At 39.9% G+C, this 27,025-nt stretch overlaps 1 protein-coding gene across 1 annotated transcript in view; it reads right to left on the reverse strand.

The window, feature by feature from the left end:
• The window catches only part of Lrrc69 (leucine rich repeat containing 69), a 114,786-nt gene that overhangs the window by 83,917 nt on the left and 3,844 nt on the right, over positions 1–27,025 (reverse strand). The window contains exons 2-5 of the mRNA XM_051155892.1: positions 18,636–18,762; positions 17,288–17,360; positions 5,974–6,169; positions 2,813–2,884 (exon numbers count right to left, since the gene is read on the reverse strand). Coding sequence (XP_051011849.1) covers positions 2,813–2,884; positions 5,974–6,169; positions 17,288–17,360; positions 18,636–18,762 — 468 coding nt within the window. The remainder of the gene's footprint in view (positions 1–2,812; positions 2,885–5,973; positions 6,170–17,287; positions 17,361–18,635; positions 18,763–27,025) is intronic.

Genomic DNA, 27,025 nt, shown 5'->3' on the forward strand with positions numbered 1-27,025 from the left:
CATATTACCAAATGTTCCACATATATTCATTGTTAAAGTAACTTCCATTTTCTTGACACTCTCTCTAAGATGCTTTATAATCATTTACCAACTTAACACGCTCATGAGGCTGGTGGTTGTAAGAGATAACTCAAACAACTTGTCTGAAATCATAGTTTAGTAAATAAGAGCTTAGGAATTTAAGCTAATGAATATATGACTCTAAACAAAATCAATGTCCTTTATTTTTACACCTCATGGTGTTTGTTGTTAATGTTCATGACCCTTACTTTGAAACTGAACTCTATAACATTTAGAACTACACGACAGAGCCAGCGATTTATCTACATTCATCATGTGTCCAATCAGATGGCCTCATCTCTCCATGTGAGAACTGATTTTAAGTGAGATGTGCTGGTTAAAATTTATTGCCACTTTGATGGGCTCTAGAATCACCTAGAGGCAATTGTTCGGAGATGTGTGTGGGACTGTTTAGGCTGATCAGTCTGTGAACAATTTTTGTGGGCAATTATTTAGATTTAGCTTGCAGAGGTGAGAAGACCCACTCTGAATGTGGGCAGCATCATTCCATGGGCTGGGTCCCAGAATACTTAGAGACAGCTGAGCGGTAGTGTTCAGCTATGGACACATACGACCAGTTGCTTCACCCTCCTGACACCATACCTTCCCACCATGATGAACTATACCCTTGGCCTGTAGGCCAAGACAACCCCTTCCTTAAGATGCTTTTGCCTGGTAAGATAAGGAAGATAGAAGAATACAATAAAAGATTTGAAGAGAAGATATAATATAGGAAATGACTATAAATTCAGTAATTCTGAGTATATATCTAGAGAAATTGAAAGTGAAAACTAAAACTTAATGAACAAAAACCATGTACAGCAAAGTTTGCAGCAGCATTTGCTCACAGTAAGCAAAAGACAGAAGCACCCCCAAGTGTCCATCCACAGAGCAATGGAAAGCAAAAGACACACAGGCATGTGGTATGAGTGTCTGTGATTCGGCCTAGAATAAAGAAGGAAAATCCAGCTCTTTATACCAGGGAGGAACTTTTAGAGTGGCCTTGTGCTAAATCAAATAAGCCAATCACAAAAGGATAAATGTCAGCTAATCCTACCTTTGTAGAGTGCACAGAGGAATCAGATACATGGAGACAGAACGTAGAGCAGTGGTCTCCAAAGGAAGGAGAAATGCCTTACTTTAAAATGCTATGATAGATGCTAACAAGAGAATTAGAGATTTATATAATTGGGAATTTGTCTAATGATACCATTTCAGTTGGCAAAATAGCAATGGCCACAGACAGAATATTGCATATATTTTCCTAAAGTATATAGGAAACTACACTGTGAATCAATCAATAAGAATAAAAAGAATGGATCCATGGGTATTTAATGAACACTTTCTGGATTAATAGACTTATAATTATTTTCTAGACTATTTCAGTGTGCTCATTTGGATATAAAAATACAATATGAAAAACAGCTATTTCTTTCCCCAAAGTTAGAATTGCCAAAAATGAACTGTCTCTGTTATTTGAAATAAACAAAGTCAAAATTCACCTCCAAGTGGAAAGGAAAGTGCATTTTCATAACTGATGGCTTAAAAACAAGTAACAAAAGGGTCACCTCTGGATTAACTATATGGGATAAAATCTTACGCCCAATAAAATGATCTTTTCAAAAAATCAGAGGTGACCAAAAGTGGTGTGTAATAACAAAAAAATTTAATCATAACTGATAGGTTAAATATTTTGGTAACAATCAGAGTTCACTTAGTTTAAACAAGTTCAGCAGACACAGAACACAAGAAAAGGATGCAACAGAATGAGTTCTGAAATTCTAGAACAAAACAAATCTTTGAGTCATTATACAAATCAAGGCTCCAATTACTACAACTTTAACTGGCTACTTGTATTTTCTATTCTTAATAGTATAAACAAAATAATTTTTTTTCTCTTTTTTTTTTTTATTTATTAATTTATTCTTGTTACATCTCAATGTTTATCCCATCCCTTGTATCCTCCCATTCCTCCCCCCCCCATTTTCCCATTATTCCCCTCCCCTATGACTGTTCCTGAGGGGGATTACGTCCCCCTATATATTCTCATAGGGTATCAAGTCTCTTCTTGGCTACTTGCTGTCCTTCCTCTGAGTGCTACCAGGTCTCCCCCTCCAGGGGACATGGTCAAATGTGAGGCACCAGAGTACGTGAGAAAGTCGTATCACACTCTCCACTCAACTGTGGAGAATATTCTGACCATTGGCTAGATCTGGGAAGGGGTTTAAAGTTTACCTCCTGTATTGTCCTTGGCTGGTGCCTTAGTTTGAGCGGGACCCCTAGGCCCAAATCTGCCTATCATATTGTTCTACTTGTAGATTTCTAGGACCCTCTGGATCCTTTTATTTTGCTGTTCTCCCATGCGTCTCTCATTTAGAGTCCCAATAGGATGCCTTCCCCTCTGTCCCAGTTTCCTGGTAAGTGAAGGCTTTTGTGGGACATGCCCCTTGGGCTAGTATGCAGATATAAGTGAGATGCTCCAGCACACAACAAGAAACTTTGCTCAACCATGTTCATAGCAGCCTTATTCATAATAGCCAGAACATGGAAACAGCCTAAGTGTCCCTCAGTAGAAGAGTGGATAAAGAAACTGTGGTACATATACACTATGGAATACTACTCAGCTATTAAAAACAAGGAATTCCCGAAATTTGTGGATAAATGGATTGAGCTAGAAATGATCATAATGAGTGAGTTAACCCAGAAGCAGAAAGAATAATTTTTAATTATAATAGAAACTGACTATACTTACGCCCGCTGGAAATATCTGAATAACATTTCCAGCTATGTCCAGGATTCTTAGTTTTTTAAGGTGACAAATTCCCTGTGTCAGAAGACAAAAGGAAGAGAGGTTTTTATATAAAATTATAAGTATTGACTTTGTTCAGAGTTGATAGAGGTGCCCCTCCATCAAGACAGTCTTCCCCGAGTAAGTCTCTAGAGATGACCAATAACTGGATACTTATTTCTCCTCAGCACTCCAAAACAACATAATCTATTCTAGGTTAACTATTTCTAGGTCTAACCCTACTTCTCACTGTTACTAAGTGTAGACACAGGCGAGTTCCTAAGTACATCTTTGTGTTTTAATTCCCCACTGTCTACTAAATAGAAAAGTATGTACACTTGTGCTTGTTTACCGTATTACCGGAGTTACCAAACTCAGCCCGATATTCAGTCAGCACTCTTAGGTGCGAGCTATTATTAAAACAGAAATCCTGTGAAACAGGAACCAGCTGTAATCATGGAATGATAATTTCACCAGAATTTATAGTACATGTATCTTTTGCTTAGCAGTATGATAACACAACCCTTTCTTCATAAAAGAAATAAAGCTCATGACTTCATCTACCACTACCTTATTTCTAGTATTTCTATTAACAAGCAAATGAAAACTAGAGTTTTAAAACCTGGAAACTTAAAAAAAAATCTTAAATTAAAACACGGATGTATAATTTATTAAATGACTTCAACTATTGTAGCAATGTTTCTGAAATGCTACTATTATTTTGGTGGCAGAGTTTCTCCCTGTGAAAATGGTGTATCTCTTTAACCACATCCAGGAGTCCCCATCTTTTATTGCCTGCTATCACAAGTTGTGTCCTCTGGAAGCAGATGATGAGGCTGTGGTACTGAGTGTACTTTAGATTTCCATCTTTGTAAAAGCCAGGTCAACATGTAGACATGGACAGAAATTGTTCCATAAGGAGAATACCATGACTGGGATACAACTGCAGGAAGAGTGGGGTGTTAAAACGACAGAAAATGACCAAAGAGGACCGACAAAGGAGACATCAGAATACACACACACACACACACACACACACACACACACACACACACACACAAGTGTTTTGCTTACATGAATATATGTAAACCACATGTGTGCCCAGTGCCCACAAAGGCCAGAAGAGGACATCAGATACCCTATAACTGGAGTTGTGGATGCCTGTGAGCTACTATGTATGTGCTGGAAATTGGAAATTGAAGCTGGGTCCTCTGTAAGAGCATCAAATTCTCTGGACCACTGAGCCATCTCTCTAGGCCCTAGATGTGGTTTTCATTCCTACTTAACAGGTAGAAAGACTACATTTATCCCCATCAGTCCATCAACCTCATCCCACTTACCTAGCTTGAGTCTTATGTCCAGTGTGAAGGAATATTCTGATTTGGCTAAATGGCCTGAGTAGTGGGAATAGAGCAACACTAGCCAAACCCCAGAGACTCAGAGGGGAAGGGAACTTACAAGGCCGTAATGCAGAACAATTATCAAAGCAAAAGTAAATGGATGGTAGACAGAGAAAAGAAAACATATCTTACTACACAGCAGGCACAAAGCTAAAGGTTAGCATTCCTTATGACTAGGGAGAGCATGAATTATACTGGAATTTTGAACAATTTTCATTTGTCTGCCATGGCTAATACAAATGTCAAGGCATTGACTAAGGAAACTCAACTTTAACAAAGTTAAGAAACTTGGCTGTGGGACCTGTCAGTACCTTTAACATGTGAATATATTTTGTAAATGTTCAAAAGAGGAGATACACTGGTCCTCTGTAACCAAGAACTATGAATGAGAAGTCTAGGAAACAATGATGTGTTCTCACCTCTACAGAATGTAAAAGTCTAAGGTCGGGGTGTCAGTGTGGTAGGGATGTAACAGGCCCTCTTCTGAGTTTTAACTGGCAACTTCTCACTACACCATCACATGATGGGAAAAGCCCTTTGTCCTTATGCAGACTCTGAAGGTAGTGTGATTTGGTTTGGTTTGGTTTGGTTTTAGATTTGGTTTTGGTTTTGGTTGCTTGTTTAAGACATGACCTCATATTCAACACCAGGTTGGCCTCAATCTTGTCATGTAACTGAGAATGCATCAGAACGTTTGACCCTGAGTGTTGGACTGTAAGCATGCCCTAGCACACCTGGTTGGGGTCTCTTCAGTATGGGTGACAGCTTCATTCATGAGGAACCCATGCTCAGGGTGCTGCCACCTCCTGCTCCATCACACTAAAGTTATGAATCATTCAATGCATGAGCATCCTGGACCACATAATACCTCAAAGGCGTGTTCTGGACGTATGCTTCTAGTGCACTGCTTTGGGAAGTGACACGTTAGTCCATATGCTAGCGTTCTCATCCCAGTTCCTAAATTGCATGCCTTCTTTTAAGAATTCTGAAATTCCTGGTTGGACTTTTAAGTGCTGGTGTCATTGTGACCAGCTCACAGAACTTGCAGCTTTATTTCTGCATCAACAAGAAATATCCATCTATATTTCAATATAGGATTCAAATGCATTTCCTAAGTAGTAAGTGCCACTTCTGCCTATTGGACTGGTTTTATGAAAGCCAGCTCTTAAAATTAAATCAAAGCTTTCTCTACAAGACTTCAACTCTCAAAAGGCAGTGCAAGTTTTTTGTTAAGATTATTCTCCAAGCTGGGCGGTGAGGCACACACAATTAATCCCAGCGCTCGGGAGGCAGAGGCAGGAGGATTTCTGCATTCTATGCCAGCCTGGTCTCCAGAGAGAGTCCAGGACAGTCAAGGCTACACAAAGAAACCCTGTCTCAACTATCCCAAAACAGAAATCCCCCCCCCAAAAAAAGACTATACTCCAGAAGTCCTAGGTCCATCTTGTACTCAAAGGGTTCTTTTCTTGTCCCCTAGACCTCTTTACTGAAATTAAAATAGAGCCCATAGGGAATGTAACAGAAAATATACATTCATACACATGCAGAGATATACACATAATTCATAATGTACTAGTGATTCACACCTCTTTATCAAAACAAATGAACTGTGAAGTGCTTTAACATTAGTAATGCAGGCAGAAAAGGATATAGTCTCGCTCAAACCACCTCCCATTACAATGAATGAGCAATGATAACAAAATGAGAGACTCTTTTTTTCCTTACCTCTGGCATAACGTCAATGTTGTTCCGAGCCAGGAAAAGCTTCTGAAGATTGTGTAAGCACTTGATCTCGTCAGGGATGCACATGAGCTGATTGTAGTTAAGATACAGTACTGAGAGATGCTCAAGGGAACAAAGCTCAGTAGGAATCCTGGTGAGCTTGTTATGACTGATGCTTAGGTAGGTAAGATTCCTTAACCTAAAACAAGAAACAGACAAAGCCCCTGATTCAAGCCCATCAAACGAAGAAAGTCCATTATTAAAGTGCCACTTACTGTGTGTCAGTTTTCCTTGGAGCCCCTCTGAATCTTACTAAGTCAGGTGTTTGAAACTACTGTAACTCTTCTGAGCATAAAAGGTATTTAATGGAGCTTAGTTTTAAAAATAATTTATAACGAGGAAGCTATGCAATCATCTGGATTTAGGCAAAAGAGAATTCTTCCAGTGTGGTGGTGCGTGTCTGTGATCCCATCATTGAGTGGCAGAGGCAAGTGGACCCCTATTAGTTCAAGGGCAGCCTGGTCTACATAGTGAATTCCAGGCCAGCCATGGCTACATAGTAAGACTCTGTCTCAAAAACAACAAAGTAAAAGGAGACTGGGGTCGGGGGGGGGGGGGGAGAGAAGAAGAAGAAGAGGAGGAGGAGGAGGAGGAGAGAGAAAGAGAATTCTGTATTCATTCCTTATAAATGTACATTGGCCAAATGAGCAAGAAAGCTAGAGGACAAGGAGGACACACACACACACATACATATGCATAACTATACATGCTATAAATAGATACATGCATAAGTACAGACGTAGGAAAGGATATAATACCAGAAAAGAAAAGAGGAGCAAATAGTTGTAATGCCTTATTGTTGCAGAAGATGAAAAGGTGGATAGGCCACACATGCTGCCCTTTTGGACAACACAGTGTAGAAAGAAACACTAAGTACAGACAGAAAATGAAGACAGAAATTGCTACTAGGAGTGGAAAGGCATGTGAATGAAAGAGAAATAGGGAAAAGATCAGGGAGAAAAAAACAAAACCAAATGTTGTTTGAAAAAATTATCTATAACCAAACCTAACCCATTGCAAGCTAATAAAAAAAAAATGTTAGTAATAAAAAAATGTTCAGCCATTAGACTGCTCATGATTAAAAACTCTGGCCCCTTCCAGAACAGAATCACATTGTTAAACTTTTAAAGCACTAAAGCTAGAGAAAGAGCACACAAAATCGATATTTTTAAAGCCTATTCTCTCTACATGTAGCCATAAATAACTAAAGAGAAGGGTTTTAGAAATGCCATTCATAGTAACATAACAATAAAGATCACATAAAATAAGAAAATAGCTAACAAACCACATGAGAGACCTGAGAACATGTGAGAGGCACTAACTTAAAATTTTTTATCAAGCTCAAATGAAGAAAAATGCTTATAATACCAATATAGACATGTAGATCTAATTTAAAAAATTCAAAGAAAACTCTTAATTTTTGGATAGAAGAAATCAATTTTTAAATGTACATAGAAATTTAATTCTTATTTTAAAAGAACAAAGACTAGAGAGATGGCTCAGAGGTTAAGAGTACTGGCTGCTCTTCCAAAGGTCCTGAGTTTAATTCCCAGAAGCCACATGGTGCCTCACAACCATCTATAATGAGATCTGGTGCCCTCATCTGGTGTGGAGGTATACACAAAGGCAGAACACTGTATACATAATAAGTAAATAAGTAAGTCTTTTTTTTTTTTAAGGAAGAAAAAGAAAAAGATTGTAACCTAATGATCATAAAAATTTCCGTGTTTATCAAAAGTACCATGACTATATATGTATATTTATAAAAGTTGCCATTTTGAAAATTAAGACAGGCCATGGCTAGAAGAAACATCTGCAACGCATATACTTTTCAAAGCACTTATACTCAAAATACACAAAAAATGCTTACAATGTTCTAACAAGGAAGCAATACAACTTTTAATGAGCAACATGATGGAAACAAACACTGTAGAAATGAACACACACACATACACACACATACACACACACACACACACACAAATACATATCAACAATTAAAGACAAAAAGAGATCATGAATTTTAGAGACTGCAAGATGTAATATGTGGGGAAAATTGAAGGAAGGTTATATTTTAACTTCAAAAACTAAGACAAATATTTTAAACATAGAATATGGATACCTTGGGAAACCGGGGTAGGGGGAGTGTCATATAAATGATGAGACGAGCAGGAGAAGTTACTTAGCATCATTAGTCATCCATGAAATGTAAACTGAAACTCCATGAGAATTCATACTCACGTGAATAAAGAATATTTAAATTGCTGATTGGAATGTAAAATTACATAGCCCACTTTGCTGAAACATGGCTTTAAAGTGACATGAATACTTGCTCTAAAACCCTACTATTTTGAGGAATTGGACTAAGAATTAAAAATAGCTCCCCAAAACAACTTGTACATGAATATTTGGCACAGAGTAATTCTTGGTCCCAACTAAAAACAACCTAAAGATCAATAAATATGAGTAAGGATACATGATTTATGATACATCTTTACAATAAAATGCTAATTAGAAGGAATGAAAAATAGATAATAATTACAGCAGTAAGGTAAATCTGAAATGTACGTGCTGAGCAAAACAAGGCAGCACCATGTGTACATGAGGGCTGGAGATGGCTCAGTGGTAAAGTGCACCTCTTATAATTAATAAATACATGTTATTAGAAAATAAGAAAGTGTATTGCTCTATAAGTAAATTAAATTTATTCTGAAATATGTACAAACTAATTTGTTAATCAATTGCATGTGAGAGGTAAGAAGCCCTACCAGGGACTGAGCAATCTTCTGGCTTGTATGAGATATTCTGAGTAGTTTTAGCATGTATAGACTTGTCATAACTCTCTGGATTGCAGGTGCATGAATCCGGCATATCCGCTCACTTTAGGCTATTGAAGTGATATTATTGACCTCTTGATATCATGTAAGGTAGAATCAAGGGCAGAAGATCATTTTCAAGGAACTAAGCAAGGAGGAAAAGTTACAAACGAGAGAGACAATGAGGGAGCCGGAGAGACAGCAGAGAGATTTACCAGTGGAAACCAAGAAGCTGACCACGTCAATTGGTTGTGCAATACCAAATGGCCAGCCATGAAAACATACATACATACATACATACATACATACATACATGTAATACTAACTAGAATGAGCAGTTTGTATGTAGGAATAAATATATTATATATATATATATATATATATATATATATATATATATATATATATATATATATATATATATAATATATAACAACAATTAACCAAAGAATAGGTCATGAATTTGAAAGAGAGCAAGGGGAAGTGTACGGGAAGATTTGGAAGGAGAAAGGAGAAGCAGGAAATGTAACCTCAGAAAAATAAAAGAAATAATTTTTAAAAACAAAAAAAAGGAAGTTAACTTACAGAGGGATAGAGTCAATGAAGAAAATCAATCACAACATTGAAAAGGAGTGAAGGCAGGGTGGGGCAGAAGACAGCCTGAGACCGCAGGCCCCCACCAAGCCCGGGCAAGCAGCACTATGATAAGCAAACATGTGCTGGAAAGATGGGAGACAGAGAGAAGGGAATGCTTTGTGCACGATGAAGAGAGGAAGAACTGAAAACACAATGTGAGAGGCCTGCGCCGCCACCTGAGGCAATGGTGATGTCTGGGCCTGTACCAATCTGAGTGCCATGGCTGAGGGTCTGTGGAGCGACTGCACAGCAAGATTCTGTGTTTGATGCCCATGGCCCACATCAAAAGCCATGCAGACGTCCCTGGTCTGGGCTGCTGCCTGAAGCCATGTTGATGTCTGAGGGCCACAGTGAACTGGCCCTACCCCTTGCTGGGCAATGCGCAAGAGCTAGACCTGGTAGCGAAGGACTGGGTGAGCTGCCCCAGGACATGAGTGGGAGAGCTGGCCCTGCCCCTTGCCTGCTGCAGCACTTGCATGAGCTAGCTGGGACAGTGCCGGAGAGCTGGCCCCAGTGGCACAAGCCAGGAGAGCTAGTGGGCAGACCAACTCAGTGACCACCCAGGCCCATATCCAGGATTTTGAGTTGGCCCACTCCAACATTTATCCCATTTATTAGCTGCTGAAGCACATGAAAGGGCTGGTCCTTTGCATGACCAACAGGAGCCAAACGCATCCAGTCCCCAACCAGCAACACACCTATCAGGGCTCTAGCATTTATATACCCTCTAAAAAGTCCCCAGAATTCCAACCGTCACACAATCGCAGAAACTATCTGCACCTGGAAAAATCATGTCTCTGCTAAAGCATGAGGCAAATTGTAGTCACCTGATACGAAGCAGCCTATATTGACACACTTAGGACTAAAACAAAAACATATTCCCATAGCATTTCTGGCAGGGGAGGCTGGTTTGATTTGGACTTTTGGGGTTTTTTTTTGTTTTTGTTTTTTTGGGGTTTTTTTTTTCCCCTGAGAAAGGGTTTCTTCACATAGCCTTGGCTGTCCTGGGCTCGCTTTGTAGACCAGGCTGACCTCAAACTCACAGAGATCTGCCTGCCTCTGCCTCCCCAAGGGATTACAGGTGAGCGTCACTGCGTCCAGCTCATTTCTAAGTTTTTAAAGAAACCAAAATGACAAATTCTCACTACAAGAGACCTTGAAGCAGACCAATACAATGAACATTTGCAAGTAAAGCTGCTTGAACAAAAGGGTACACTGTGTAAACACACAGTGGGATTGTGTTTGTTTGTTTGTTTGTTTGCGGGGTGGGGGCTAGGTTATAAGGTTACAGGACAAATATGGGAGGACTGGGAAATGAGAGGGGTTGGGGTGCATAATGTGAAATTCACAAAGAAGCAATAAAAAGTTATGGGGAAAAGGGGGATGAAAATGCATGGGATCTATGGCGAAAGATAGAGCACTTTCTTCATTGTTCAGTTGAGTGCTTTGTGTTACCATTGAGACAATGGTTCTTTTTCTCTTCTGTCTGACCCCCCACATGCCCTCCCTCCCCCGCTCCAAACCCTATAACAGGCCTAGAGCTTAGTGCAAATGTATCTGTCCTGTATCTGTTTGTCAGGAGAAGGGGAGTGAACTAGGAGGGAAGCCTGAGGAGCACTTGCAGCTTCTCCTGGATCCTCTTCCTCCACAGAGGCTGACAAGTGAGAAGGGTTGAGCCTTTGATTCTTCCCTTGCTCCCCCTGTCTGTTTCAGAGTCTGTGGAAGTGCCTACTGCCTTCTGTGCTGCTGTGCATCGCTGCTCACAGCACACTAGTCACACAGGCTCCAAGCCGCTTTGAGGCTTAGGATATCTTAACCAACAAATTCTTCTCTACCCTCCTAGGTTCTGAACAAATTGAGGAGACAGGTGGACAGAAGACAGGCATCTACAGAGTAGGCACAGCCCATACTTGCCCTATTTTGCTATTTCCAAAATACACATGCATAATAATCTTTCACCTCTGGAAAGGAATGAATGTGAAGAACACAAAACAGCTGGAATAAAAAGCAACTCATGCGGAGAGTAGGGTCTACTTCGGACATGAACTCTGGCCACTGAACTTTGATCACTTCCCAATGGCAGGGTGGCCAGAGGAAAAAGTTACAGTTATCCAGATGAGACTTGATAGGCTGAGGTCAGATGTTAGAGAAAGAGAGCTCCCCTTTCTGAGGACTAGGGGAGGGAGGGAGAGGGTATGAGGGAAGGAGGAGAAATCGGGAGAGAATGAGGGAGGGGGATACAATCGGGATATGAAGAATTTAAACTGCAGAACAAGCAGGTAACTTATATTGTTAATTTCACTATATGGAATAGCTCTGAGACTGGCTGAGACATGAATGTCTAGGCAGAGACAATGCTTTTTGTTGGCTACAGAACCCATATGAATTACTCTGAGATGCCATTCTTCATATGGCATGAATGAAGATTTACAGATGTCTTCTTTTTTTTCTGCTCATTAAAGAGCAGAAAATCAGCCTTAATTGTTCTGTGCATCACAAACACTTTATACACTTATAATTTTAGGACTGAATAGTGCTTGTGTGGAATTATATGTTTTCTGAACAAAAGAACCAGAAACTGACATTGGATCAGACCTGACAGGATTCATTCATCCAGCATGCTGGACAGTGGCATCCTGCATCCTTCATGTCCCAGGACCAAGTGTTTCAATTGCTGTTCCTCAGAACAAGACAGCTCCCAGACCACCTTCTAATTGCAATTGGCCCAGCATTTCAGACTGTCCCACACAGGACTCTAATTAAGCCTGGAAATTAGAAACTGGACAACAAATGCTATTCCTAGCTTGTTTAACCATTTCTGCAATTTTATTTTGGTCCCTATAAAAGTATTATTCGCCCCAAATCAGCCAGAAGAAACCTTGAGAAAACGATGCCCCATTTCCTTTAAGGGAGGTCGGGTAGGTTTTTATTGCTTTCTTGGCCTATAGAGGGTTATTTTCAATGGAAGTTAGTTATAAGTTTTTATTGGTCTTCTTTAGAGAGTAAACAAGGTTAGACTCAGGGATGTCTCTCTTTTCCTTTATCTTACATTCTTAGGTTTGGAGATAGGGGTTGAAAAGAAAGAAAGGGGAATATAAAAATATATAAGAAACATAGAAAAAGTAGATTAGTGAATCTACTCCTCAACTTAATGCCTCAATTGTCACTCACAAGGTTATTTTTAATTCACTGGTATAGAATTTTGTATATAGGTAGAAATATGTTTAATTCTAGATACAGTGGTATAGAATTCAAATGTAAGATTATTCTTCACACACATTATATATATTTCTACTCTAATATGAGGTATTGTACCCATATAACCAATTATAAAGCAAGGTTTAATTCCAATACTTTGAAAGTGCTATTGCAGGCTGTTTAGGGTAAATAAGATATACAAGTCAATTGTTAGTTGATCATATCATGGTCATATCAATTACTAGTCTATTTTTAATCACAAGAATATACATCTTAGGTGCAACAGATAGATATGATTCTATAGAAAGATGAGGTAAAATAGTTAAGGAAGGTCTTCATAAACCTCAGAGACATACAGAATTTGGCATTTTAAAATGTTTTTATTATTTTAAAGATTCACTGACAATGAGACAGGTTAAGTCCTGGCAACACCTGGCCTACCTCAAAGAGGATGATGACCATCAAAGAACCTCCATATGGAGATGAGTTCAAATGTGGCAAACAAGCCACTGAGCAAAATGTCCTCATTTCTACCACAGACAGAATTCTGCCTAAAAAATGGCAAGCTTGGATGCAAGCAGAGTCGACGACCAAACTCTGTCAAGACAGGGTAAGCAAGTCCTCAATAGTTCGCGCTACACAAATATGTCTGTCAGATATATTGGGTCAGAAGGCTGAAGATGATGCTCCTAGAAAACCATCTCTGTCATCTTCTCATTTGGAAAGCTACTAAGCTGCACTCCTGGTATACTCAGGTAATCAATTTTATTCCTTCTCAAGTCTCTGATGGGGTTGAAGACCAGATAGTTTAGTTCTGCAATTAAGCTTAGTTGTTTAGGGGTTAAGATGTTTTTAGGTCTAGATAGATGTTTTAAGTTGATAATGACAGGGTGTGGTAGATATTGATTTACATTCAGAATTTTAGATGCACCAAGATAGAAAAGATGTCTTCTTCAAGGATACCAAATACAAACAGTCAAAATACTATGAATGTAACATTTATATAATTCCTGATTGTGTTATGGTTCTTCTTGCTATAGGTAGTTTATTGTATATATGTGGAATAATATAAATGTATATGTAAAAATAAAAAATATTTTTAAAAAATAAAACTGCTACAGTGAGAGGAATAAAAAGCAAATAATAATAATAATAATAATAATAATAATAATAATAATGAAAATCTTACTGAGAACTTATTCTTAATTTTTGTCCCATTTCTTTTTAAAAATTTGGAAAAGTAGGAGAAAGGTAAAAGTACCTAGAAGTGACAAAATCTCCACAAGAAGACCAAAAGAGCCAACTAACCCAGGACCCAGAAGGGTCTGTGGAGTCTGAATCACCAACCAAGGACCATGCACAGACTGGACCTATGTCCTTTATATAGAATTAGCCACAGCTCAAGCTCCATGTGGGTCCACTAGTAAGGGGAGCTGGGACTGTCTCTGATGCCTTCTCTTTGGACTCTGCTCTGATGGACTCTCTTGCCAGCTTTTCAAATACTTCTTCATCTTGGAGGGACTGCCTTGCCAGGCCACAGGGGAAGAGGACAAACTCAGTCTTGATGAGACTTGACTGTATGCATCTGCACTACAGGCATTCAGGTACCCACAGAAGACAGAAGAATGAAAAGCACCTGGACTAAAGTCACAGGTGATTGGGAGCTGCTAGATATGGGTGCTGGGATAGGAAGCCAGGTCTCCTGCAAGAGGAGCAAGAAATCTTAATAGCTGAGCCATCTCTCCAGAGCCCAAGAACTTACTAAATCTTAAACAGCCCTTATAGAAACTACTGAATCACAAAACCACCTAATGAAGTAAATACTATTATGACCGTCTTTGTAAAGATGTAAACCTTTAAGGTATGGGAAGGTAAAGAGATTTCTCCCACTGAGCTAGAGAGATAGCTCGGCAGTTAAGACTCACATACTGCTCTTGCAGGTGACCCAAATTTGGTTCCCAGAATCCAAGATCAGACAGTTCACAGCTTCTTGTAACCCTAGCCTCAAAGAACCCCATGACACTTCCTGGCTTCCCTGGGCACCTCTAATTCCCGCCCACACATCCACACATAGACACACATACATCCCAACAGTGTTCTCTAAACATACTACCATACACATGATCTAAAATAAAATCAAAACCTTTAAAATAAAAGGAGCTTCTCAAGGATGAGAGAGTGAAATTCCATTAGAAAGGATGACCAGTTGGTTTGTATCTACGGCCTGGTCGGGACACAGACAGCCTAGAGAGAGCTACAAAGACAGCAGGGGCCTACAGAGTCAGGGTCCTACTTTTCCTAATGAAAGCTGTCCTTTTAGTTTCTTGTATATCACCTTCTGTCTATACGCTCCTTAAAGCAGTGCACACCCCAGCGCTGACACAGACAGCTTCTCAACCTGGAAATGCATATCATCACCACAATGCTTTGAGGCTCAGCTATTCAAAAGTCTCCCACTAAAGGGGAAGGAAGTGAGATCTAGGGCACTTAGCTGGCTGACCCAAGGTCATAGGGCTAGTTGAACAAAGATATATCCTGAACCTGATTCACAAGGCCTCTTCAACATGTATTTTTCTGTTCACTGTATCGTCATCAGTACAGAAAGCAACTGATTGATAAAACTGTGAAAAAGCAAGCAAGCAACTAGTGGCACTTTAATCATCATAAGTATTTCTTTTCCAAAGAAATTAGATTGCTCCATTTTCTTCTTATTCTTCTACTTAAAATACTACCTTCACTATGAAAGTATTTGGAAAGATGTTGGAGTGACATCTTTGTGCACTGTGCAAAGACTTTCTGTATTATTCCCATGCTGACTTCTTCGCTGGCAGAGATCTGATTACAGGCCAGAATTTGGTGTTGTCACTATTATGGAGCGTCTCTAGCCTCGGTATTTGTGAACATTGCTCTCCATTACCTTCTGATTGGTTACGTAAAGAGCTGAACAGCCAATAGCTGGGCTTCTGAGCCCAGTGAGAGGGTGTGTGTGAGAGAGAGAGTCACTATCAAGACCTGGAGAAGCAAGTGCCAGGACAAACTAAGATGGACGCAGGCCAGGCCAGTATTGCCGGGTTAGAAAGCTGAGTATCTGCCCAGCGATAGTACCTAAAGCTTACAATAAATATAAAGATTGCCATGTCCTTATTCAGAGCAAGGACAGGCATAGGAAAACCATATGGTTACAGAAAGAGGCGCAGACAAGGGAACTGGGACAGCTTAGGCTCTATGAACAGTCCTGCGTTGGGGACTGCTCTCAGTTTCACGTTCTCTCTGAAGCCTCCAGTGGCTCTTGCTTTGTACTGCACATGTTTCTGTTCAGTAGGCCATAAAGAGTCTCAAAGGAAAGCTGAGCAAGAGTTCTCTCCATCTGTCAGAGAGAAAGCTCAAGAGTATGTACTGCCTCAGAAGGACAAGGCCTTCAGCTGGCTTGAGAAAAAAAAAAACTTTAATGATAGGCTGTCTGCACAGATGTGCAGGGTAAGGGAAAACAACATATTTTGGTTGTTGCTAATGATAATAAAATATGCCGTTTTTTATTTAATGAAAATGACATCGTAATTTTAAATCCTTTGCTTTTATATGACCTTTTCCCATCGAGCTCAAAATGGTTTATGACACTAGTGAAATAAAATTTAATGTCCCCAATCTGTGTCTGAGCAAGCTCCAAGAACCCCTGAGCTAGCATATCAATAACGTCAGATTTAGGACCTTATGTTTCAAACCCTCACTTTTACTCGTACATTTCCTGCTGTTTCTCAATTCTCTCAAGTAGATGAGGAATCATCTGCTTAAACTTTGGTGATTGAGGGATGGCTCTGCTGGTAAAATGCTTGTTCTGAGAGCACGAGGACCTGGGTTTGGAGCTCCTTCAGCCCAGCATAGTGGCACGTTGTATTCCCAGAGCTAAGGGTCAGAGATAGGTAGATATCTGGGACTTGCTACCCTCCAACCCTCACCCCCTGCCAATCAAGCCCAAAAGGGTACACTCCAGGTCCAGTGAGAGACTCTGCCTCAACAAGTAAAGTGGGAAGTGACTGAGGAACACATCCCAACCCAACATCAGCCTGTGGTCACTACACATGCTACCATACATATGTGCACACACATGCGTACACTGTATACACACAAAAGAGAAAGAAGAAAACTTCAGGGGCTTGCTTCACACTTCTGATCTCCCTCTGCTATTTGTAAGCACCCCGACTAGTCGATGCTGGTCTAATACCACCCAAAGATGGGGTTTGGGCAAGGAGAGGAGTGGAATGTTTACTCAAGCCTCATTACCCCATATTTGACCATGTCCCTTGGATGGGGACGCCTGGTGGCACTCAGAGGAAGGATCACCGGCTACCAAGAAGAGACTCGATACCCTATGAGCATATACAGGGGGAGGAGGTCCCCCTCAGTCACAGACATAGGGGAGGGGAATAGGGGGGGAAGCGGGAGGGAGGGAGGAATGGGAGGATACAAGGGATGGGCTAACAACTGAGATGTAATATGAATTAATTAATAATAAAAAAAGGAAAAAAAAAAGAAGGTAACCATTAGAATATTTTAAAAAATAAATAAATAAATAAATAAAAATTAAAAAAAAAAAGAAATGAAATTACCTGCTGATTTCTTGAGGAAGACTCGTAAGTCGATTGCCATTCAGATTAAGCAGAACCAATTCTTGCAAGCCATCTGTTAGAAAATAATTTGTCACTTTAGCCATCTGGTAGGAAATAAGTTTTAGCCTTTCTACATACACACACACACACACACACACACACACACACATACACACACACACACACACACACACACACACACCTTTGGATTCCTTTTGGATTCTTGCCTTGGCCAAGGTTCTGTTGGCTGCTGAAAACAGACACTCTCATAAACTAGTTAAGGTAGAAAGAGGAAATGTATCACACAGTTACAAAGCTAAGACACGGCATCTGAGGACAAAGACCAGAACCAGGCTCACCGCAAGCTGGACTCGTGAAAAGGCAAAACCAGAAGCAGAGTTTCCTTTCTCCTGAGAGCATCTCTCAGCTTTCCCATGGATAGGGTCTCCGCCTCTGCGTGTCACAACCTTTCTTTCTCATGAACCTCCCGGATCTATTTTCCACTCACATGTGGCCACCCCACAACTCCTATCCCAGCCATGGCAGAGTTCTCAACCAGAAACTCGTGCAGTAAATCATGACGTTCCTAAGCGTCTTCATGCAGGGCGACCACCATGAAAACAGCTCCTGGAAATTGTTACAATTTAGGAATGAAACTGCATTTTTGGCTTCATCTTTATTTAAAGCAAACAGAAAGGAAAAAATGTCAGATTTCTAGGCTGTTTTTCCACACCCAATTCAAAATATTTAAAAGAGGAACAGAATAGACGCACTTTACTTACAAACTAGATATCCTATGTGAGTCTGTTTGTCTCATGTCATGTGATTTTTTTCAGGAAAAAAAAAAAGTTAAACTGTTTTAGTCCTTCATAAATCTAAAGAAAGGAAGCTTATGGTTGACTTAGCTGTGGAGTAGGTTGGTGAGCTTAGTGAGTCTGCTCTGCTCCAGCAGGGTTATGGCTATGAAACACAGGGGTCTGGAGGATGGATTTTATCAAAGCACATTATATTCACGTATAAAATTCTCAAACAGTACTGGAAAAAAAAAAACCTTAAAAATGCTGGGCATGGGGGTGCACATTTTTGATCCCAGCAGTTGGGAGGCAGAGGCAACTGCATCTCTGTGAGTTTGAGGCCATCTTGGTCTACAAAGCAAGTTCCAGGACTTCCAGGACTATTACACAAAGAAACCCTGTCTTAAATAAATAAATACATGAATAAATACAATGATAAAAAAATTATTAAAAATGTAAGTGTTGCTTCAGAAATTCCTTAATCACTGCACCTTTCTGTATGAAATTAATGAGCATGAGGGGTTAAGTGCAGTGCTGCATCCTTACTAACTTACCAAAGACGCCAGGAGCAATTCTACAAATCCTGTTCCCAAACAAATGAAGCTTCTTCAGGGATTTAAGGTGTTTCAACTCTTCAGGAACTTCTTCAAAGAGGTTGTTTCCCATATTTAGTAATGTCAACTGTAAACATACAGAAATAGAAAGTATTTGCACATTTTCTGCTTCCAAATGGGAAAAGCAGTCAGTTAAGACCTTTTGCTAAGATCTGTATAACTGAAGAAAACATAAAGATATTATTTGTATCCATTTTCTTAAGTTGGCATATAATTTGTTTCGTTGTAGCATTTTCATGCTTGTACTCACGCTAATTAGTTCTTATTCATTCTCCTTCCCCACAGCCCTTCCCTTCTCTACCCCTTTTGTTATCCATAATTCCAGCATGTATTTCCTTTCAGTTTATTATTCATGTATTGTATTACCTTCTCCCAGCCCCAGCTGCTCCGTCTTACAACTTGTTCTTCTCTCATGGCCTCCCCTCTCTCCCCTCTCTCTCCCCTCACTCCCCCCTCTTTTCCTCTCTCCCCTGTCTCCCCGCCCCCCTTCTCTCTTCCTCTCTACACACACACACACACACACACACACACACACACACACACACACACACACACACACACACACATTTAAACCTAGATTCTGCATATGAGAGAAAATATGATATTTGTCACTCTTAGGCTGGCTCATTCCACTTAATGATCTCTAGTTTCACCCGTGTTCCTAAAAAATGTCATAATTTCTTGTTGTGTTTTTTCTTTTTCTTTAATGGCTAAATAAAATTTCATTTTGTATGCAGCATATTTTCTTTTTAAAAATGTTCTCTCGTATATTACATCCCAATCACATTTTTCCCTTCCCTCCACTCTTCCCAGCCTGACACACACACACACACACACACACACACACACACACACACCCCTCCACATCCACTCCTCCATTTCCGGTCAGAAAAGGGCAGGCCTCTCAGGGATATCAACCAATCACGGCATATCATGTTACAATAAGACCAAGCAGCTCCCCTCATATCAGGGCTGGACAAGGCAACCAAGTAGATGAAAAGGGGTTCTAAAAGCAGACAAAAAAAAAAAAAAAAAAAAAAAATGTCAGAGACAGCCCATGCTCCTAATGTTACATGTCCCACAAAAAAACACAAGCTACACAACCATAATGTATGTGCAGAGGTCCTAAGTCAGCCTCACGCAGGCTCCCTGGTTGTTGGTTCAGTCTCTGTGAGCCACTACAAGCCCAGGGTAGTTGTTTCCATGGGCTTTTTTCTTGGTAGCACATTTTCTTTAGCCATTCATCAGTTGATGACACTCAGAACAGTTCCATGTTTTAACTGTTGTCAATAATGCAGCAGTCACCATGGATGTGCAATTCTCCATGCTGTGTTCACTTACAGCCTTGCAAGCACATACCAAGTAGGAATATGGTTGAGCCATACACTATGTTTTCACTTTTTTGAAAAAACTCCATACTTATTTCCATAATGGCTACAACCATTTTATACTCCCACCAATGGTGAATTAGTACTCCCCACCACACACACACACAAACACACACACACACACACACACACACACACACACACACACACACACACACCAACCACTTTGCTGGCATTTGGTCTTGTTTTCTTGGGGATAGCCATTTATAGTGAGATAAGCTGAACTCACAAAGCAGCTTTAATTTCCAAACTTTTTGAAGACTTGACATTCCAAATATTTGTCGTTCATTTGTGTTGGTTCTTTTGAGAAGTGTCTGCTCAGCTCATTAGTCATTTGTTTGATCTGGTGTTTCATCTTGCAGCTCTTTATGTACTTTGGATGTTATCCCATGTTTGATGTAATCAGTAAAGAAAGTTTTACTGTTAAGTTATCTCTTCACTCAAATGATTATCCTTCATTGCATTTATCAGTTTCTAAGAGGTTTCTGGTACAGGCAATCATTAAAAATATTTTAAGATGGGATCATGTCATGCAAATAAGAATGCTTTGTTCTCTCCCTTTTCTGTTTGTATCTCTTTGATTTTTTTTCTCTGCTCTTGTTTTATTGCTCTATTAAGATTTTAAGGTTGGGCCTGATGGTACATACCTTTAATCCCAGCACTTGGGAGGCAGAGGCAGGCGAATCAATGTGAGTTTGAGGCCAGCCTGGTCGACAAAGGGAGTCTAGGACAGCCAGGGCTACACAGAGAAACCCTGTCTCAAAAAAACAGAAACAGAAACAAAAACAAAAAAAATATTTCAAGCACTGGGCCAAGAATAGTGGTGTACCTCCAATTAAGCACAGCACTTGGGAGGCAGAGACAGGTGAATCACTATGAGTTTGAGGCCAGCCTGGTCTATGTAGTGAGTTCCAGGCCAGCCAGAGATACGTGGTAAGATCCTGTCACAAATAATAAAAAAACAATAACTTATTGTCTTTGAGCACTATATTAAATAATAAAAGTGGGTGTCCTTATCTCATTCCCAAATTTAAAAGAAATTCCATTTATCTTTTAGTAATATCAGGTATAATGTCTTTGCATATACCTCTTAATATGTTAAGATATGTTCCTTGTAGTCCTGTATTCTTCAGACAAGGCCTTTCCTGCATCTACTGAGATGGTCTACTGTCATTTCTGTGCTTATGTGTTATACTCTATTGTTGGTTTGGGCGATTTTGAACCAATCTTGCATCCCTGGAGTAAAACCATCTTGGCCACGATGTGTAATCTTTTGAATGTGTTCATGAGTACAAAATGCAAGAGTATTATTGAGAATCTTTGTTTAGGGTCATCAGGGAAACTGATGTATAGCTTTATGTGTGTACCTAACCCAGTTTGGCTTTCAGGGTAGTAAGGATTTTATAGAGTAAGTTTCTCAATATTCCTTCCCCTTCTGCTTTGTGGGAAACTGTGAGGGGCACCGCTGTTAAGGCTTCTTTGTAGGTGTTGGAGAATTCAGCAATGAGTCTACTTGTTACTGCTTCTAGCTCGTCACCTGCTATAGATTTGTGTACTTTCCTTGGATTAATTTTGTAGGTCTTTCATGTCTAGAGATTTTAAGAAAAGAAAAATTTAGGCAATTTACAATTTACATATGCCACCTAATATGTGTTAGATCTTTTAATGACATAGTGAAACATTTTTTTACTATTAAGCAAGCTATCTCTTCACTCTGATGACTATATTCTCTACTTTTCTTGAGTGACATAAACAAATATAGAAGAGTAGACAGTTTTCTCAATAAAAATTCTTTTATAAATAAACTATGAACTTTAAAAATATCATTTGATTTTATCATATTATATTCCATTCTATTTTTATCCCTTAGATGCTTGCTTGTTTTCTAATGAGAGACAGAAAGAGGGTGGATCTAAATAGAAGGGGAGGTGGGGAGGAACTGGGAGAAGTAAAAAAAGAGAAAACTACAATCAGAATATACTGTATAAAAAAACTATTTTTGTCACTTGATTTTTGACAAAGAAGCCAAATCCATTCAATAGAAAAAGGATAGCATCTTCAACAAATGGTGCTGGTCTAACTGGAGGTCTATGTGTAAAAAAGTGAAACTGGACCCATATTTGTCACCTTGCACAAAACTCAAATCCAAGTGGATTAAAGACCTCAACATAAAACCAGAGACACTAAGCCACTTAAAGGAAAAAGTGGGAAAGAGCCTGGAACATATTGGCACAGAAGACAACTTCCTGAACAGAACACCAACAGCCCAGGCCTTAATGTCAACCATTAATAAATGGGACCTCATGAGGCTGAGAAGCTTCTGTAAGGCAGGAGACACTGTCAAGAGAACAAAGCGACAGCCTACAGACTGGGAAAAAATCTTCACCAACCCTACATCTGACAAAGGTCTAATATCCAAAATATATAAAGAACTCAAAAAATTAAACACCACCAAACCGAATAACCCAATTGAGAAATGGGGCTTGGAACTAAACAGAGAATTCTCAACAGAGGAGTATCAAATGGCTGAGAAACACTTAAAGAAATGCTCACCCTCCTTAGTCATCAGGGAAATGCAAATCAAAACAACTCTGAGATTCCATATTACACCCATCAGAATGGCTAAGATCAAAAACTCAAGCGACACCACATGCTGGCGAGGATGTGGGGAGAGAGGAACACTCCTTCATTGCTGGTGGGAATGCAAACTAGTACAGCCACTTTGGAAATCTATCTGGTGCTATCTCAGAAAAATGGGAATAGGGCTTCCTCAAGACCCAGCTATTCCACTCCTTGGAATATACCCAGAAGATGCTCCAGCACACAACAAGAAAATTTGCTCAACCATGGTCATAGCAGCTCTCAGTAGAAGAGTGGATAAAGAAACTGTGGTACATATACACTATGGAATACTACTCAGCTATTAAAAACAAGGAATTCCTGAAATTTGTGGATAAATGGATTGAGCTAGAAATGATCATAATGAGTGAGTTAACCCAGAAGCAGAAAGAATCAAATGGTATATACTCACTTATATCTGCATACTAGCCCAAGGGGCACGTCCCACGAAAGCCTTCACTTACCAGGAAACTGGGACAAAGGGGAAGGCATCCTATTGGGACTCTAAATGAGAGACGCATGGGAGAATAGCAAAATAAAAGGATACAGAGGGTCCTAGAAATCTACAAGTAGAACAATATGATAGGCAGATTTGGGCCCAGGCGTCCCGCTCAAACTAAGGCACCAGCCAAGGACAATAGAGGAGGTAAACTTTAAACCCCTTCCCAGATCTAGCCAATGGTCAGAATATTCTCCACAGTTGAGTGGAGAGTGGGATATGACTTTCTCACGTACTATGGTGCCTCACATTTGACCATGTCCCCTGGAGGGGGAGACCTGGTGGCACTCAGAGGAAGGACAGCAGGTAGCCAAGAAGAGACTTGATACCCTATGAGAATATATAGGGGGAGGTAATCCCCCTCAGGAACAGTCATAGGGGAGGGGAATAATGGGAAAATGGGGGGGGGGAGAATGGGAGGATACAAGGGATGGGATAAACATTGAGATGTAACAAGAATAAATTAAAAAAAAAAATGAAAAAAAAAAAGAACTGCAAACAGGTATACTGTATGCTAAAAAAAACTATTTTTAATAAAAGAAAAAATGTCACTTGAATTTTTAATATTTTTAATCTTTTTATATGTTTGGGTGCTTTGCCTACAAAAGCATCTATGCTCTGTACACACAGAGGACTTACAAAGGTGTTGGGTCCCCTGGAACTGCGGTTGGAGATGGCCGTGAGTCTCCGCATGGGCGCTGGGAATTGAATCTGCGTGCTCTGAGAGAGCAGTCCATGCTCTTAACGTCTGAACCCTCTCTCTGAGCCCTCAATTTTTAACTTTTACCTTACTGCACACTTGTTTGTACATGTTTGTAAATTCAGCAAAGTTTCATATCCTAATTATTCATAGTAAAGATTTGCCTCCATGTATATTTTCAACTGAGAATTAAATTATCTTCTGTTTTAAAGTCTATGAGCCACCTTAGACAATTTATTCAGGGGGTGGAGTTAAAATATACGCACCTAGCAATTTGAGGGGAAAGATTTAACACGGAGTCTGCAGCTGAGTCAGTTTTGTATTACTAGTATAATTCATTGTCACCACACATCTTTGCCTGGGCTCTTCCCCGCCTTGGCAACCCCATTCCCTCCCTTATATATACTCCTCCAAGAGAATTGCCTTAGTAAATTCCAGAAGTTTGTGTCTGAGACTTTCCAAAATATACAGTGTCACAGAAGTCATGGAGAAAGAAAATGAAAACTCTTCTAAGGAAGGAAGGTATGCATCAAATCCCCAGGGATGGTGAACTGAAATCAGAGCAGAGAAATAACCACGGATTTAGTAAGACAAAAAGTCATCAGTTACTGTGATGGCAGGGGGAATGTTGGGGAAGAAGTCTGTAGGAGTGGGCTGTGGAGAAAACAAAAGAACAAAGACAATGACTTTTGAGACACTTTTGTTATTACAAGAAACAAGAGCCGATGACATGGCTCTGAGGAAAAGTGTTGGCTTACAAGCAGGCCACTTGGTGACTGGGGAGAGAACTGACTCCCCAAGTTGCTTTCTACACATGCAGTGTGCGTGTGCGTGTGTGTGTTGCATGTGCATGTGTGCGTTTGTAATAACAAAGAAAACAGAGCCCATGAATTGGAGACAAGAGAGCAAGGAAGTTGGCTGGATGGGATTGGAGGAAGGAAAAAGGAGAAATCATTTATAATTTCAAAAATAAGATTCTTTTTTAAAAGAAAGTTTTGTTGTTTTGAAGACATTTTATTCTGTAGCCCAGGCTGACCTATAAAAATGTCTCAAAGTCATTGCAATCCTCCTGCCTCAGCTTCCCACATCTAGAAGATCAGAAGTATGAACCACCATGCCTGCCCAAAAGGAAGTCTTTACTTGATTTTAAACTTGTAACTATCTCCTAAATGCCAGGCAGCAACAACCATACTTTGTCACCACGAAACTATGCTAAGGTTCAGCATAAACTACTAAAATTATATAGGAAGTTCCAAAGACTAAGGCAAGGATTAAATTATGGTTGAGAAATGCCTCCCCACATAGATGTCTCATCAGTTCACTTGTATTTATTTTATTTATTACCTATTCGTCACTCTCTTGAATGCTAGCAGTGTTGCCATAAATAAGATACTTAAGAAACTCTGATGACCTAGTGTTGAAGTAAGACAGACAACAAGTTTAAAAAACTCATTTATTTCTGTTAGTATTAAGTGCTAAATATGCAGAAAACAGGGTAGAGATGCTCAAATGACTCAGAGTTGGACTGGAGTCACTGGGGAAGGGCTCTTTGTAAAGGAGTTGTTCAAAATGGAAATTTGGGGCTTCTTTGACAAGGCTGATCCTAGCATGGGTTTCAGTGACACACCATGGTTACATATGGCTTCTAAAGAAGCTTTTTATGCACACAACAACCAACTTGAAGATCTTTGGCTTGCATTACTTCAATAATTATCTCCAGAATGAAGTTATACTGGTATTCTCTCAACAATCCGATCTGGTTGCAAACCCCAAGTGATGGCATTGCTATCTTCATATTTTTCATTAGCACATTATGTAGAAATTAGTGCATCTAACAATTAGAAAAAACTTGTGTAAGTCACATAACACGCAACTGTAGCTTTTATCTCATTAGTATCTCTCTTCCATCCATCAGTATTCTTAAATTTTGTGTTACATTTAAAAATTAGGTGAGGGTGCACATGCCACAGAGTCATAGGACAACTTTCTGGAGTCATTTCTTTCCGGGGATCAAACTTGGGTTGTCAGGCTCGGTGGCAAGCACCTTCCCTCACTGAGCCATCTCACTGGCCCATCTGTCACCTTTTGGCGCTAAGCTATAGCACTCGGTACCTCTTACCCAGTTCTTCCCACAGAAACCATAAACCACAGCTGTATTCCCACTCCTCTTATGTAATATTTAAAAATGTTGAAGAATTGCTATCATGCTCTCTGAATTTGATCCATCTTTCCCTTTATTTTCCTTAGGACATAGTTTCCAGACCCCCCCTGACCACACTGGCCACTTGCTAATCGCTGCGAATGCTCCTCTCAGGAAACATGCTGTCTAGGGTGACAGGGACAATTAGTTGGTAGGGCAAACGCTGGAGACAGTGCACAAATGCTTGGGCAGATGAGTACACTCTCATGAATGCAGTCTAAAGTCATATACTCTTGGCAGTGGTGGCAAGCACTCCATTCACTGAGCCATATCACTGGCCCATCTGTTATCTTTTATTAAGCTATAGCACTCTGTACATCTCACCCAGTTCCCACGGCAACCGTAAACCACAGTTTTATCCCCACTCCTCTTACATAATGTTTAAAATTTTTGAAGAATTGTTATTGTGTCCCCCAAACGTAATCCATCTTTCCCTTAACCATTTATTTTCCTTAGGACATAGTTGTTTTATTTATTTAAATGAGGCACATTACTTGTGCATAATTTTCCCCCCTGTGACCAAGAATAACACCAACAAGCCTATGCTGTCAAGCATATTACCCACATCCTGGGCTTGTGCAACGGATTCCTTTCTTAACCTAAATGTAGGAATTTACATTTATCCCTGTAAAAACTGCATCTTGTTGCCTTTGGCTCCTAAGACATCTCCAGTGGATCACGCTTAGATCAAATTCTGAAACTTGGTGATACCCATGAATAAAGAGGGCCAGCTTTTCCCTTCCCTACTTTTGATAATATACCTGTGCTGGCCAAACTGTAGGGTCACCTAGAACTTTTGTCAGGAATCAAATCCTAACATCAACATTCCTCATAGGTGCAAGTCTCATGCTCCATTCCAGTCACCCTTATTTCCGGCCTGCCTCTCAGATGCTCAGCTGACTTTATAACGAATGTTACTGCTTA

Source organism: Acomys russatus, chromosome 2, assembly GCF_903995435.1.
Source record: "Acomys russatus chromosome 2, mAcoRus1.1, whole genome shotgun sequence".
NCBI lineage: Eukaryota > Metazoa > Chordata > Mammalia > Rodentia > Muridae > Acomys > Acomys russatus.